Source organism: Polypterus senegalus, chromosome 4 (genome assembly GCF_016835505.1).
Source record: "Polypterus senegalus isolate Bchr_013 chromosome 4, ASM1683550v1, whole genome shotgun sequence".
Classification (NCBI taxonomy): Eukaryota; Metazoa; Chordata; class Cladistia; order Polypteriformes; family Polypteridae; genus Polypterus; species Polypterus senegalus.
Genome location: NC_053157.1, coordinates 70,730,370 through 70,745,687, shown reverse-complemented (window position 1 = coordinate 70,745,687; position 15,318 = coordinate 70,730,370). Strand labels below are relative to the sequence as shown.

At 39.7% G+C, this 15,318-nt stretch overlaps 1 protein-coding gene across 1 annotated transcript in view; it reads right to left on the bottom strand.

Moving 5' to 3' along the window:
• Positions 1 to 15,171: 15,171 nt before the first annotated feature.
• Positions 15,172 to 15,318, bottom strand: part of areg (amphiregulin) — a 4,047-nt gene continuing 3,900 nt past the window's right edge. The window contains exon 6 of the mRNA XM_039750843.1: positions 15,172 to 15,263. Coding sequence (XP_039606777.1) covers positions 15,238 to 15,263 — 26 coding nt within the window. The 3' untranslated portion in view covers positions 15,172 to 15,237. The remainder of the gene's footprint in view (positions 15,264 to 15,318) is intronic.

Here is a 15,318-nt window from a genome sequence, read left to right as displayed (position 1 = left end):
TATATACAAGACAAACTTCATACTATGGTTGGTTGTCGCTAGCCACCAACATGCCATTTCACTAAACCGAGAGAAAAAAGGCACTGAAGCAAGATCTTAGTTTGGGTAGATCATATAGCCTGCAATTGGGGCAGGGCAGGTTAAACCCTGCCACAACCCAAATTGAAGTAAGATCACTAGGTTATTTACTTATTTATTCATGGTAGATGATACTCATGGTGTAAAAACACTATTTAATAATGTCTAATAATGCAGTAGTTTGAAAATTGCACTATTGACAGCAGTTAAAAGAAAAGAAAATTAAAGGCATATTTTTTATTTTTGGGTAACATGTTAGTGTAGTGGTTAGAACTGCTGCTTCAGGGATTCAGCATCCAGCTTTTAAATCCTGTGCCTCATAGGTGTCCATGTGGAGTTCTCCTTTCCTCTATGTGTGGTTTTCCTCGGGGTATTCTGGAGGAAGGCATGCAGTTTAAGTTAATTGTCATGTCATGTCATTGTCTATCCCACCTAATCTAGACCAGGGTCACAGTGGGGTTTAGTTTATCCTAACTAGCACAGGGTGCAAGGCAAAGAACAAAACCTGAACAGGGCACTATTCCATCACAGGGTGAACACACCACACACCAAACACACATTAGGGCCAGTTTAGCATTGCCATTTCACCTAACCTGCATGTCATTACAATGAGAGGAAACTGGAATACCTTGAGGGGAAACCTATGCAGACACGGAGAGAGCAGACCTGGAATGTGAACACTGCAAGGCAGCAGAGCCACCATTGCGCCACCGTGCCACGTGTTTAAGTTAATTGTCGCTTCCTAGTTCCCTGTGTGGGTGTGTTTATGAATGGGCACTCTGTCCATGCTGTTTCCTGCCTTGAATCTGCTGCTGCTGGAACACGATCTGGCCCTTATGACCCTGAATTGGACAAAGTGGGTCTCAGAATGGTATATTTATTTGTATGGGAACCTTTTTGAATCTTATCTATATAAAGATATTGTGTGCATGCAGAAAGATGATTTTTGTCTTTCTGGCACATATTACATCAATCAATTAAAATAAATTTTAGGGAAACAAATAAAGGCCAACTCAGCATAGCACTGGAATAGCATTAAAGTCTCACAGCTCCAATATCAAGTTTTGATTCCCAGTCTGGTTAATTTCCTTTGTGAAGATTACACGTCCTGTTCACTTTTCAGAAGTGGATATGTTAGATTAATTGAAATTTCTAAACTGGCCATGTATGAGTGAAGGTCTGTGAATATTGTGTTGGATTGCCTCCTGCCTTGAGTCATCTGCTGCCGGCACAGGCCTTGGCTTCCCCGCAAAGGAAATTGATTACATCTTGCCTGAAGAAGGGGCCTGAGTTGCCTCAAAAGCTTGCATATTGTAATCGTTTTAGTTAGCCAATAAAAGGTTTCATTTTGCTTGACCTCTCATTGCAATGGAAAGACAGATACAGATTAAGAAAGTATATTAAGGGAAATAAGTAAAGGATGACTATATTTGTGTATTTTTGTTCATCAGTTAGTAGTACTAGGGTGTTAAAAAGACTTGTAGAACTACATACATACAGTATATATTACATTCATGTTACTTATTTTCTTAAGATTTCTATAAATAGTATGTTTTAAGTATTTAGCTACATAACATATAAAGCTTTTTCATTCTCAATATAACAAGTAAAGATTCTAAACAGTAAACCTACAACAACTCAAATTGCTAAAGTTATGAGCAAACACCAACAGCTTTTATTCAAGTTGAAGGCAAAGCCAGACCTGTGTTAATGACGGTGGTGTTTCTAGGTGTAGCCTGTTCTGGTGAAAACAGAAACATCTGAGATGAACAGGAATGAAAACTATGTGAAGTAAGTTAATAGTCTACATATCTTACAGGAAACTCTAGAACAACTTAAGCTACATTTCTCACAGTCCTACTTTAAAAACTGAACTATCACAAATACAGTATTTTCTTTAGGTAGTGAGTGAGTTATGTATTATAGTGTATACCAAATTCATGTTTTAAAGAAAATTAAAATCCATAAGCAAAGGAATGTTTATGTTAATTCTGTGTTTAGTAGACACTGATTCAAAGATCTGGTAGTGTATGTTACATTGTGAGACCTTGCTGTGCAAGCATGACTGATGATATTTAAATACCACACTGCTTCCCAAACACATTAAATTCATTTAACATGCACATCATTAAGATGATTGGGTGTAACATGAGAACCAGAGGGAAAAGTCATGCAACCAAGGAAAAAAATGTGAAAACTTTTCACAGGCCATGACCCAGCCATCCCCATGTTGCTTTTGAGATAATGCAACTGATAATAATTGTTTGCTCATATTTGTAATTGTAGCAATAAAACAAAGCAGAACATAAGATTATTTTTATGTTCAGCAGTTAGGCCGGTTAATAGTAGACGGCTTCTCAGAAAATACTGTAAAAATGAATTGGCAAAAACAAATTCCCTATTTGTCTGTGGTGTACTATAGTTTTCCTCTTCTATACACATGACAGAATCAATTTCTTTCTATGCCATAATAAATTTTACTTCTTAATGTGCATCCAGGTAAGTCATGTTTGGTGTCCTTCAAGCCTGCATCTATACAATATGCATCTCCTTAACCACAACACTCACAGCTGTTGGTTTGCTAATCTGTTTAATTTTATACAGGGCTGGCTTTGAGTAGAATCATAATGTTCAGACCTGTACACTAAAACCTGTAGCCATGACTGGGAACCACGAAATATGGTGGGTTTTGATACAAAACAGTAAATTTGTTTTTAGAGAATGTTAAGTGGGGCGTTTGATCATATATAAAAATGTCCATTTACATGGCTGTTTTAGTGAGAAGTTAAGCAAAATTGCATCTTTTATTGGCTAACTAGAAAGATTACAATATGCAAACTTCTCCCCCTTCTTTCACGCAAGATACTTCTCACCACATCCATAGCGGCTAACACGGTACAACATCCAAGTACTGCATGACTGTTTTAGAACAATACACTCTTAAGGGGTCCCATTTCAGAGAAGCGAGTATTAATTGGGCTGCATTAACATTTATTATTTGCATTTAACAATTTTCTAATGAAAAAGTGTAATTTTACATAATCATATTACCACTTTCCTCCAGGTACTCCTGTTTCCTCCCACAGTCCAAAGACGTGCAGGTTAAGTGCATTGGCGATTCTAAATTGTCCCTAGTGTATGCTTGGTGTGTGTGTGTGTGTGTGCACGCCCTGCGGTGGGCTGGCGCCCTGCCCGGGGTTTGTTTCCTGCCTTGTGTCCTGTGTTGGCTGGGATTGGCTCCAGCAGACCCCCGTGACCCTGTAGTTGGTATATAGTGGGTTGGATAATGGATGGATGGACATTACCACTTAAAATATAATTATGACATACAGTATATAGGTCTCTATTTAAACCTCCAGGCAAACATGTACCTAAAAATCTGAGCACATTTCTCCAGTTTTGATGTCACTACACTGGTTACCTGTGTCATTCAGAATTGCCTTTAAAATACTGCTTATGGTTTATAAAGCCTTAAATAATCTCGCTCCATCTTATACAGTATATCGGAGTGTCTGACACCTGTGGAGGACTGCCGGCTTCTCATGCCGGTCCTCACCCCCAGGCCGCTAGGAGGAGCTCTCCCGACAGCAGGATCATGCCCCGAGGTCCAGCAGGGCCTCATGGACTGTAGTATTTATACACAGCCCTGCTGGATACCTTGGGGGCCACCAGGAGTCGCTGTGGGGGGGCTTATGGGCTCTTTTGTGCCTTATGACCCGGGAGTACGTCATGGTCAAGTGATAGGAAGGAATGACGTGCTCCCGGGATTGAAGTAAAGGACTGATTGCCCTGACCCGGAAGGAATAAGGAACTGTGGACTGTTGGGACAGGAACACCTCCGGGTCAGGGGCTATAAAAGGACAATGCCTCAGTACAGACGCTGAGCTGAGCTGGGAGGTAGAGGAGCAAGTGTCTGGGCGAGGAGGAGAGTTTATTAGGAGTACTGTATTGGTTATTGTAGTAATTTATGAGTAGTGTGGAGGGTGCTTTGTGCACATTGTTGTTAAACGAAAATAAAAAGACTTGGACTTTTATCCGGTGTCTGGAGTCGTACCTGAGGGTTCAAGGGAGCACTAGCGCCCCCTACTGCCACACACCCTATATTCCAAATCGTAACCTTAGATCCTCAAATGAGTGTCTGCTTAGAATTTCAAGAGCAAAACTTAAAAGAAGTGGTGAGGCGGCCTTCGGCAGTTATGCACCTAAAATCTGGAATAACCTGCCAATAGGAATTTGCCAGGCTGATACGGTGATACGATTAAAAAACTGCTAAAAAAACACATTACTTTAACATGGTTTTCTGATAACTTCACCTTCATCTAATCCTGATACTCTGTATATTCAATTCATTATAATAACTATTCATGGTGGCTTTAAAATCCGTACTAACCCTTACTCTCTCTTCTGTTTCTTTTCCAGGTTTACTGTGGTAGCGATCTGCGCCATCACCACCTAATGAAAACACCGTAATGTTCTACATTGATAGATTAAAAGCCCGAAGTCTACATGACCATCATCATGAAGTCCTTCCAAGAAAACCCTAAATACAAAGAGGACTGTTTCATTTATGTTAGGTAGAATGCCCAGAGGGGACTGGGCGGTCCCATGGCCTGGAACCCCTGCAGATTTTATTTTTTCTTTCCAGCCTTCTGGAGTTTTTTTTTTTGTTGTTTTTTCTGTCCTCCTTGGCCACCGGACCTTACTCTTATTCTATGTTAATTATTGTTGTCTTTTTCTAATTCTTATTTTGTCTTTTATTTTCTCTTTTCTTCATCATGTAAAGCACATTGAGCTACATTACTTGTACTAACATGTGCTATATACATAAATGTTGTTGTTGTTGTTGTACCTTACAGAACTGTTTACAGTCTAGTTACAATCTTACCAAGACATCTCTGTAACATATACAGTACATGTAATTTAAATTAATAAAATAAACTGATAAACTTAATATGGTCACAAAATGATTATCTTTAAAATAGGAATCTTTGCCCACAATTCCTATTTACTGTATCCTAGTGTATGCAAATAATGCAGTTTAAACATTTCAATCAATGCATGACTTAATTACTTTTCCCAGCAAGAGATGGAATATAGAGAACTGCTTTAGCGTGTCAAGATCGAATCTCATACTGTAGATGGTGTTGAATAACAGAGAACGATATTTATCAAGTATTAACACAAGTTTTAATGTAACCCCATTTAGGAAATGATAATAGTTTTAATTAAATGAGCCTTTATGAAATGTGTTCAAAAGCTGCTGGCCTGGTTTGATCATTTAATTTTATTTTGCCATGTCAGTGTCTTCTATGCTGTAGTTTGAGAATTATTATTATTGTTGTTGTTGTTGTCCATAATATAGCTGGATAACGTATGTCATTAGATGTTAACCAAATATATTGCTAGTGGAAATATTATAAAACAAAATAATCAGACAGCTATATTAAGTCTGAGTGTTAATAGGTCTGTTTTGTTAAAAAAGGGACCCCCAACCACCACATCTTTCTGCTTTTGGCGACCATCTGATTCACCCAAATTGCAGAGCTGGCCCTGATTGAAGAAGTAGTTTTATGTGGTGTGACGGATGGCCGGGACCCATGCCTGGCTGGAATGCCGTTTCACCACATCTGCCAGAGGAACAAGGGTGGGAAGCCCAGTATCACCCCATGGACATTAGATGGTAGCCTCCCTGGGTTGCAGCGGCGCCTCAGACTCCCCCAAGGCTTTATGGGGTTTGTAGTTTTGTGCAGCTCTGTGGGGTTTCGCAGGCACTGCTGGTGGGTGCTGCAACAGGAGTGGCTGACCCTTTTGGACACCGGAAGTGCAGCCGCATGTCGGCAATCAAACACCTGGAGCACTTCCGGGTACCCAATAAAGGGAGGCAGCGACCACCACTCAGCAGCCAGAGCTGGGAGGAGGAGGATAAAGCTTACTGAGGAGGAGTGGTGGAAGAGAGAAAAGGAGTGTTGGTGTGGTGGTTACTGTACTCGGGACTGTGTTGTGGCTGGAGGGATTACAGGGAAGACGTGCCCTCCAGCTGAAGAAAAATAAAAGTTTCTTTGTTTTTATACATGCCTCTTGTGTCAAGTCTGTGCCGGGTCAGGCGCAATATAGCGTCTTTCTTACAGTGTGCAGAGTAAGTGAAGTTCTTACATGCATGTCCCATGCACATTCCCATCTACATATCATCAGTGTGGCCTCCTTGTGATTTACACAGTATATCTTAGAACATTACAATAGTTGTGACAAGAACAGGCCATTCAGCCCAACAAGCTCATCCAACCTATTGATTTACATTCTTGAAAATATGTCAAGGCATATTTGAAGGTACCTTGAGTCCTACACTCCACCATTCTACGTGATAATTTAATCTATGTATCCATAGTTCTTTAAGTGAAGAAAATCTTCCTAATGTTTTTGCGAAATCTGCCCTTAACGAGTGTTCTTAATAAAAAGTTTTTAATTTTAACTACTACGATCATGTCACCATTTAGTCTCTATTTGCTTAAACAGAAACAGCTCCTTCAGCCTCTCTGCTAAGCTCTTGTCTCTGTTTGCTTAAACCTGAAATGTTCAGCTCCTTCAGTCTCCTTCAGACCTGGAATCGACCTTGTCACTTTACTCTGAACTTTCTCTTGGATTGCTACATCTCTTTAGTACAATGGGGAGCAAAACTGTTTACAGTACTCCAGGTAAGGCCTCTGTAGTGCTTTATATAGTTTCAGCATAAATTCCATTGACTTGTACTGCACACATAATAATATATTTATCTAACATCCTAGTAGCCTTCTTGATTGCTTCTGTATACTGTCTTCATTTAGATAGTGACAAGTCACATGTAACTTCTAGGTACTTCTTAATAGGTGTACTTTCAAGTTTCAAACCTTCAATTAGTTATTCAGTTCTAACATTTTTACTGCCTACATGTAATACCTTAAATTTACTTAAATAAAAAGTCCATCTGCTGAAAAATCTGCCCAAGCCTGAAGGCTGTCCAAGTTCCCCTGTAATAATGTAGCTGATTGTACATTATCTGCCCTTCCACCTAGTTTGGTATCAACTACAAAGTTAAGCAGCTTATTGATTACATTCTTGTCCAGAACATTTATGTACATTTAAAACAGTAACCGCCTCAGCACTAATATCTCAAGAAAACCACTTTTAATATCACATAATTGTAAAAAAAGTTCCCCATGCCTAACTCTTTGTTTCCAGCATTTGACTCAATTTTGTAATAATCTACACCTATCTCTCTATTATAATAAAAAATCCTGGGACGAGACTTGACTTTTTCAGAGAGATACTTTCATGTCCCGCAAGATGAGAAACTGTTCCAGGAGATTTAACTACACCCGGGGACAGAAATAAAAGACAAAGAGTTGAATTCAAAAACGCTGGTGCGATACACATGCAGAACAGCTTAGAGATAATGAAAGTACTAAAATTCAAAAATCTCAAAAAAATTAGAGTAAAAATCGCATTAGCGCAAACAAACGGAAATTATTACTCAGTGAAATAACGCAACAGCGAAAAGAGATTGAATATATTGTTCGGATTTAAACTTTAAGTCGGAGACTTGTAGATCGTCTAATTCGTGTTGCCATCAGGGAAAAGTAGTGTTTCTTCCCAATGAAGAGGCAAATCTGCAAGAATTAAAAGATTTGTTGCTTGGTGAAAGTGAAATCCACATATGCGAGCAGTAGAGATGCAAAGTGGCTGGCGCGTAGCGCAGGCTGGGGGGGGTTGGCGAGCAAAGCGAGCAGGAGTCGAAGCCCCCCTAGTATGAGCAAATATTCATCAAAGATATCCTGTATCTCAGCCCCATCCTTTATGAGAGCTTTAATAAAAAATAAAACATAACCTTCCAAAATGAATGTCTTAATATCACTTCAACTGCAGTGAGGAAGAATAGGCCGCATACCTTTTCAATTAATCCCTTCCTTATTTAATTCACATAAATCATATAGAAAAGTTTACCCATATAAAAATTTACTGTATCTATACATTCTTTATATGTTCTCATAGTTATCTATGCTGTCATAGAATCCAGAACTGACCTTTTATTTTTCTAGTTGCAAGAGCTTCAGTTAACATGGTTTAAAAGTATGCAGTCTGTGTGCATAATTCCAGTTTTGTGCAGCTTTAACTGTCTCCTAATGCCTCTAAGAACTGAGAACAAGATCCTCTTGTTAAATTACAAGCTCTGCCTAACCTTGTTCTACATCATTCTTCACGATTACTCTCCTTTCTGTCACCTTTCTTCTACTGACACTGACTAGTTTGTCATATTCCATATCTTCATTCTGTGATCAACAGAAGTTTCACCTCCCCAACACTATTAGGTCAGCTGATGTCCTTCATTCTTTTAAAATGTAGCTTTTAAATGAAATTGAAAATCACTTCCATCCATCCATCCATTATCCAACCCGCTATATCCTAACTACAGGGTCATGGGGTCTGCTGGAGCCAATCCCAGCCAACACAGGGTGCAAGGCAGGAAACAAACCCCAGGCAGGGTGCCAGCCCACCGCAGGAAAATCACTTCCCCTTACTATTAATACTTTTCAGATTGTGTCTATGCAACTTTCTTTTACAAGAAGCCTCATTATTTATTATTTTAGGCATTTTGTGTATTTCTCTTTTTGTATAGCTTTTTTTAATGTTAGATTACATCAAGAAATTACATTTTGTTATTCCTTATGTTTATCACTTTATATGTAGCTGATACCTTTATCCTAGGAGGCTTACAGTATCATCACACAATTCAACTTTTTTATATATGTTTTACAGTGCGAGAAACAGCCAATCTGACACACAGCAAGTCAGAGGCAACCATCGGAGTCCAAAGACTCTACCACTGAGCTACAAGTCCAAGTTGCTAGACTGATTTCTTATCTAATGGTATTTTACTAGACTTTGCACTACTGTGTTTGATGCTTTCTGATGATTAATTTGCTAATCAATTCAATTCTGGGAAATAACATATTATTTTCATACTTATTATTGATATTATCCATCCATCCATTTTCTAACCCGCTGAATGCGAATACATGGTCACGGGGGTCCGCCGGAGCCAATCCCAGCCAACACAGGGCACAAGGCAGGAACCAATCCTGGGCAGGGTGCCAACCCACCGCAGATTATTGATATTATCTAAGACCTATTTAAAATTATATGATATTTTGTCCTGATGACAGTTATTGTTATAGCAGTAACAAAAAACTGTGTGGTGTTCATTCCCTTTCTTTATTATATACTACATCTTGGGAAATTCTGAGACACTTACTGTATACGCCAGATGGAAAACATAAATCCTACTTGGGTGGCACGCAGATGGTCAAACCATTTTTCAGTCATGAGCAGAAGTGGCCATTTTCTGCTATCCTACTAGATGGTCGCATTTCTTAATCAAAACATACACTTATCCCTTTGTAGCAGCTACTCCTCCTCATCTGTATACAGTAGCTCAAGCTGCACTATTTTGAAAGCATTAACTCCTCATCCTATGATGAAAGTTATTGTTAAATATGGCCAAGAGGACAACATCATTTCCAAACTTCTTCTTCTTCTTTCGGCTGCTCCTGTTAGGGGTTTTCACAGCGGATCATCTTCTTCTATATCTTTCTGTCCTTTGCATCTTGTTCTGTTACACCCATCATCTGCATGTCCTCTCTCACCACATTCATAAACCTTCGCTTAGGCCTTCCTCTTTTCCTCTTCCCTAGCAGCTCTATCCTTAGCATCCTTTTCCCAATACACCCAGCATCTCTCATGTCCAAACCAACACAATCTTGCCTTTCTGACTTTGTCTACCAACCATCCAACTTGAGCTGACCCTCTAATGTACTCATTTCTAATCCTGTCCATCCTTGTCGCACCCAATGCAAATCTTAGAATATTTAACTCTGCCACCTCCAGCTCTGTCTCCTGCTTTCTGGTCAGTGCCACCGTCTCCAACCCATTTAACATAGCAGGTCTCACTATCGTCCTGTAGACCTTCCCTTTCACTCTTGCTGATACCCATCTGTCACAAATAACTCTTGACACTCTTCTCCACCCATTCCACCCTGCCTGCACTCTCTTCTTCACCCCTCTTCCACAATCCCCATTCCTCTGTACTGTTGATCCCAAGTATTTAAACTCACCCACCTTCGCCAACTCTACTCCCTGCATCCTCACCATTCTACTGACCTCCCTCTCATTTACACACATATATTTTGTCTTGTTCCTATTGACCTTCATTCCTCTCCTCTCTAGAGCATAGCTCCACTTCACCAGGGTCTCCTCAACCTGCTCCCTACTATCAACAACAACAACAACAGCATTTATTTATATAGCACATTTTCATACAAAAAGTAGCTCAAAGTGCTTTACATACTAAAGAAAAGAAAAATAAAAGACAAAATAAGAAATTAAAATAAGACACCATTAGTTAACATAGAAAAGGAGTAAGGTCCGATGGCCAGGGTGGACAGAAAAAACAGAAAAAAACTCCGGACGGCTGGAGAAAAAAAATAACATCTGCAGGGATTCCAGGCCACGGGACCGCCCAATCCCCTCTGAGCATTCTACCTAACATAAATGAAATAGTCCTCTTTGGAGTTCTCACGGAGTCACTTGATGTTGATATCGCTACAGATCACAATGTCATCAGCAAACATCACAGTCCACGGGGACTCCTGTCTATTCTCATCTGTCAACCTGTCCATCACCATTGCAAATAAGAAAGGGCTCAGAGCTGATCCCACCTCCACATTGAATGCATCCATCGCTTCTACCACAGACCTCACCACTGTCACACTTCCCTCGTACATATTCTGTGCAACTCTTATATACTTCTTTGCCATCCCGACTTCCTCCTACAATACCACAGCTCCTCTTGAGGCACCCTGTCATATGCTTTCTCCAGGTCCACAAAGATGCAATGCAACTGCTTCTGGCCTTCTCTAAACTTCTCCATCAACGTCCTCAGAGCAAACATTGCATCTGTGGCGCTCTTTCTTGGCATGAAACCATACTGGTGCTCACTAATCATCACATCACTTCTTAACCCAGCTTCCACAACTCTTTCCCATAACTTCATGCTGTGGCTCATCAATTTTATTCCCCTGTAGTTACTGCAGTCCTGCACATCCCCCTTATTCTTAAATATCGGTGCAAGTACACTTCTTCTCCACTACTCAGGCATCCTCTTACTTTTCAAGATTCCATTAAACAATCTGGTTAAAAACTCCACTGCTATCTCTCCTAAACACCGCCATGCTTCCATAGGTATGTCATCTGGACCAAGGGCCTTTCCATTTTTCATCCTCTTCATAGCTGTCCTTACTTCCTCCTTGCTAATCCATTACACTTCCTGATTCAATATCTCCACATCATTCAACCTCTTTTCTCTCTTGTTCTCTTCATTCATCAGCCTCTCAAAGTACTCTTTCCATCTGCTTAACACACTCTCCTCACTTGTGAGTACGTTTCCATCTTTATCCTTTATCACCCTTACCTACTGCACATCTTTCCCAGGTTGGTGCCTCTGTCTAGCCATTTGGTACAGGACCTTTTCTCTCTCCTTAGTGTCCAACCTCTCATACAACTCATCATACACTTTTTCTATAGTCTTTGCCACCTCTCTCTTCACCTTGCCCCTTATCTCTTTGTACTCTTGTCTACTTTGTGCATCTCTCTGACTATCCCACTTCTTTTTTGCCATCCTCTTCCTCTGTATACTCTCCTATATTTCCTCATTCCACCACCAGGTTTCCTTTTCCTCCTTCCTCTTTCCAGATGTCACGTCAAGCACCCTTCTTGCTGTCACCCTTACTACATCTGCTGTAGTTTCCCAACTGTCTGGTAACTCTTCACTGCCAACCAGTGCCTTTCTCACCTTCTCCCTAAACTCAACCTTGCAGTCTTCCTTTTTCAACTTCCACCATTTGATCATTGGTTCTGCCCTTACTCTCTTCCTCTTCTTGATCTTCAACGTCATCCTACAGACCACCATCCTATGCTGCTTAACTACACTTTCCCCTGCCACCACTTTGCAGTCCTCAATCTCCTTAAGATTGACTGTTCTGCATAGGATGTAATCTACATGTGTGCATCTTCCTCCACTCTTGTACGTCACCCTATGTTCCTCCATCTTCTTAAAATACGTATTCACCACAGCCATGTCCACCCTTTTGGCAAAATCCACTATCATCTGACCTTCTTCATTCCTCTCCTTGACACAATACCTACCCATCACCTCCTTGTCTCCTCTGTTCCCTTCACCAACATGTCCATTGAAATCCGCTCCAATCATCACTTTCTGTCCCTTGGGTACACTGTTTATCACTTCATCCAACTCTTCTGCTCAAATCTTCTTTCTCACCCATTGCACACACAAATTGCGGGGCATATGCACTAACAACATTCATCATCACACCTCCAATTTCCAGCTTCATAATCATTACTCTGTCTGACATTTTTTTCACCTCCAAAACACTCTTGACATACTCTTCCTTCAGAATAACCCTTACTCCATTTCTCCTTCCATCCATACCATGACAGAACAATTTGAATCCACCTCCGATCCACCTGACCTTACTCCCCTTCCATTTAGTCTCTTGCACGCACAATATATCAACTTTCTTTCTCACCATCATATCAGCTAACTCTCTCCCCTTACCAGTCATACTGCCAACATTCAAAGTTCCTACCCTCAGTTCCACTCTCTTTACTTTTGGCCTCTCCTCTTTACTCTTCGCACATCACCTACCCCCGCCATTCCCCTTCTTCGCCAACAGTAGCAGCCCAATTTCCGCATGCACCCTTTTGACTAACAGTACTGATGGTGGTCATTGTTAACCCAGGGCTCGACTGATCTGGTAGGGAAATATGTATTGATATTGATATTGATTTGGCAAAATTTTACATTGGATGCCCTTCCTGATGTAACCCTCCCCATTTGTCCGGGCTTGGGACAAGCACAAAGAAACACACTCATTTGTGCATCCCCTGTGGCTGGGTTGGCAACATAATTTGTGAACAGTTCAGATAAAAATGTCAGGTCACCACAACTTGATACTCTCTGAGCCTTGAAAGCACCTTAGAATACCACTTTTACTTTAACCTATGATTTTTTCTTCTTGTTCTTTCAGCTGCTCCTGTTAGGGTTTGCCACAGCGGATCAACTTGTTCCATATCTTCCTGTCCTCTACATCTTGCTCTATCACACCCATCACCTGCATGTCCTCTGTGAATTTATAACATCATAAAATGTAACTGCATTCCATTGCTGTTGCTCCCACAAGGTTCATTGGTCATAAGCCTTTTCGAGATCCAACAAACACACACAGGACAGTCTAAACTAGAAAATTCCAATGGCCAGTCTCATACTTGTGGAAGGCTAAAGAGGTGGTCTACTGTTCCTTGTTGTTCCTTTAGAAATGGGAAGTCCCTGTTACAGCATCCTCACAGTTTCTGGCAACTGTTGTCGGTCAGTAAATGAAACACGCCTCCTGGCAGCTGTTTAGAAAAAGATGATGACTATGCACAAATTCCACTAAGCGTTAAAAAGCCATATATACCAAGATGTATGAACAGTAACCTCATAACTTTTTAACATTTCCAGTCAGATCATTTCTAACCATGCAGAGTTCCTCAGCTACTATAGAGACCCCATTTTAGAAATGGACCTGACTTGACCTCAGCCATACTTTTGGCTTTGTCTTCTGTGAGGAGGACATATATGGTTTGTTTAGGAATTGTTCCAAATGTTATTTCCATCTCTCAACATTATTCTGAAGAAAGGTCATCATTTCTCCACATTATCTGAGGAAGATTCCCGGGTTATGAAATAACTAACTGTGATATACCTATCTAGAACAGTTAAAATATATGAATTCAACGTAAATCCAAACCTTAACATTTGCAGTGAACCAGGTAATACATATGTCTCTGTTATATGCCATATGGTATGGGATTCATAAAAGCAGTGTTAATGTTTGTGATGCTCCATCTATTGCAATGACAAATGCAATGTATTTTATTACTAAAAATGTTTGCAATGTGCTATCTTTTGGACTAACAGAGACTTAGCAACCAGACAAAAACAGAGATACACAGACACTTATCCTTTTATTAAGGTGGATTTGCCAGAACCATTTTGAGCCTGTTGAAAAGGTAGGTCTAATTATTGTAAGAATATGCATTATTGCTATGGTTATCAATCAGACTACTCAACATTACACAAAAGGATTAGATTAAAAGCTGATTTCTGATTTAGGTGAAAAATAATGGATACTGCAAAGATACCTCGGGTGGTGCAGTGTTTGGTGCAGCTATGAAACAGTTCTAGTTATATGGGTTTGCATACCCCAACTACTGTATCTTGGTTATGATTCTAGGTTCAAACCATATCATATATGTGTGGGTTTTCTTTTGGGTGTTCTCTGTTTCTTCTACATCCCAAAGATGTTCAGGTTAGGAGAACTGGGAACAGGACCAGCACTCTGTCCTGTCTCATGCCTGATACTGCAGGGACAGACCTCACCATCTTCATAATCCTTATACTGAACTGAGTGGGTTTGAGATTGTTACGGGATCTCCAAACATTTAACTGTGGCAGAATGTGGACATCCAGGAACACATATGAAGAAAGATTTACACAATTAGAAGTACTGTAACTGGTTGTTAACTTTATTTTGAGCTAAATGACTGATTGCCTGTAAATCCTAAGTATCTATACAACTTGCTGATATAAATGACCATTTTCTCCAAAATATATGCTAAATAAATCTACTGTATTTTACAAAAGCCATTAGCCCATCTGTCCAAAATATGTACTTTCTTCAAAAACCTGTTTTCAAAGTTGAGAATGGAATGCTTATGTGAAGTTATGTTCATTCTAGAGAACACAATGAATTTTAAATATTCTGAAAGTAGTTTAAAAGCACACATTCATTAATTTACTGGTTCATTTATCCATTCATCTCTGAAATCTTACATTTCATAACTTGGTTGAGAAATTGGCACAAATAACAGACACATAATTTAAAATACCTCTTTAATAGGTTAAATATAAAGTTTTCAAAAAATACATTAAATAATATTAAATAAAAAATAAATATATCAATACAAAAATATTTACAGTTAATTTATATTAGGAATCTTTGAAGTCAGCTATTTAATCCAGTCTTGTCTTGTTTCTGTAAATAAAAAAAAAAAAAAAAACAGAGATTAACAACAAAGTACAGCATATTT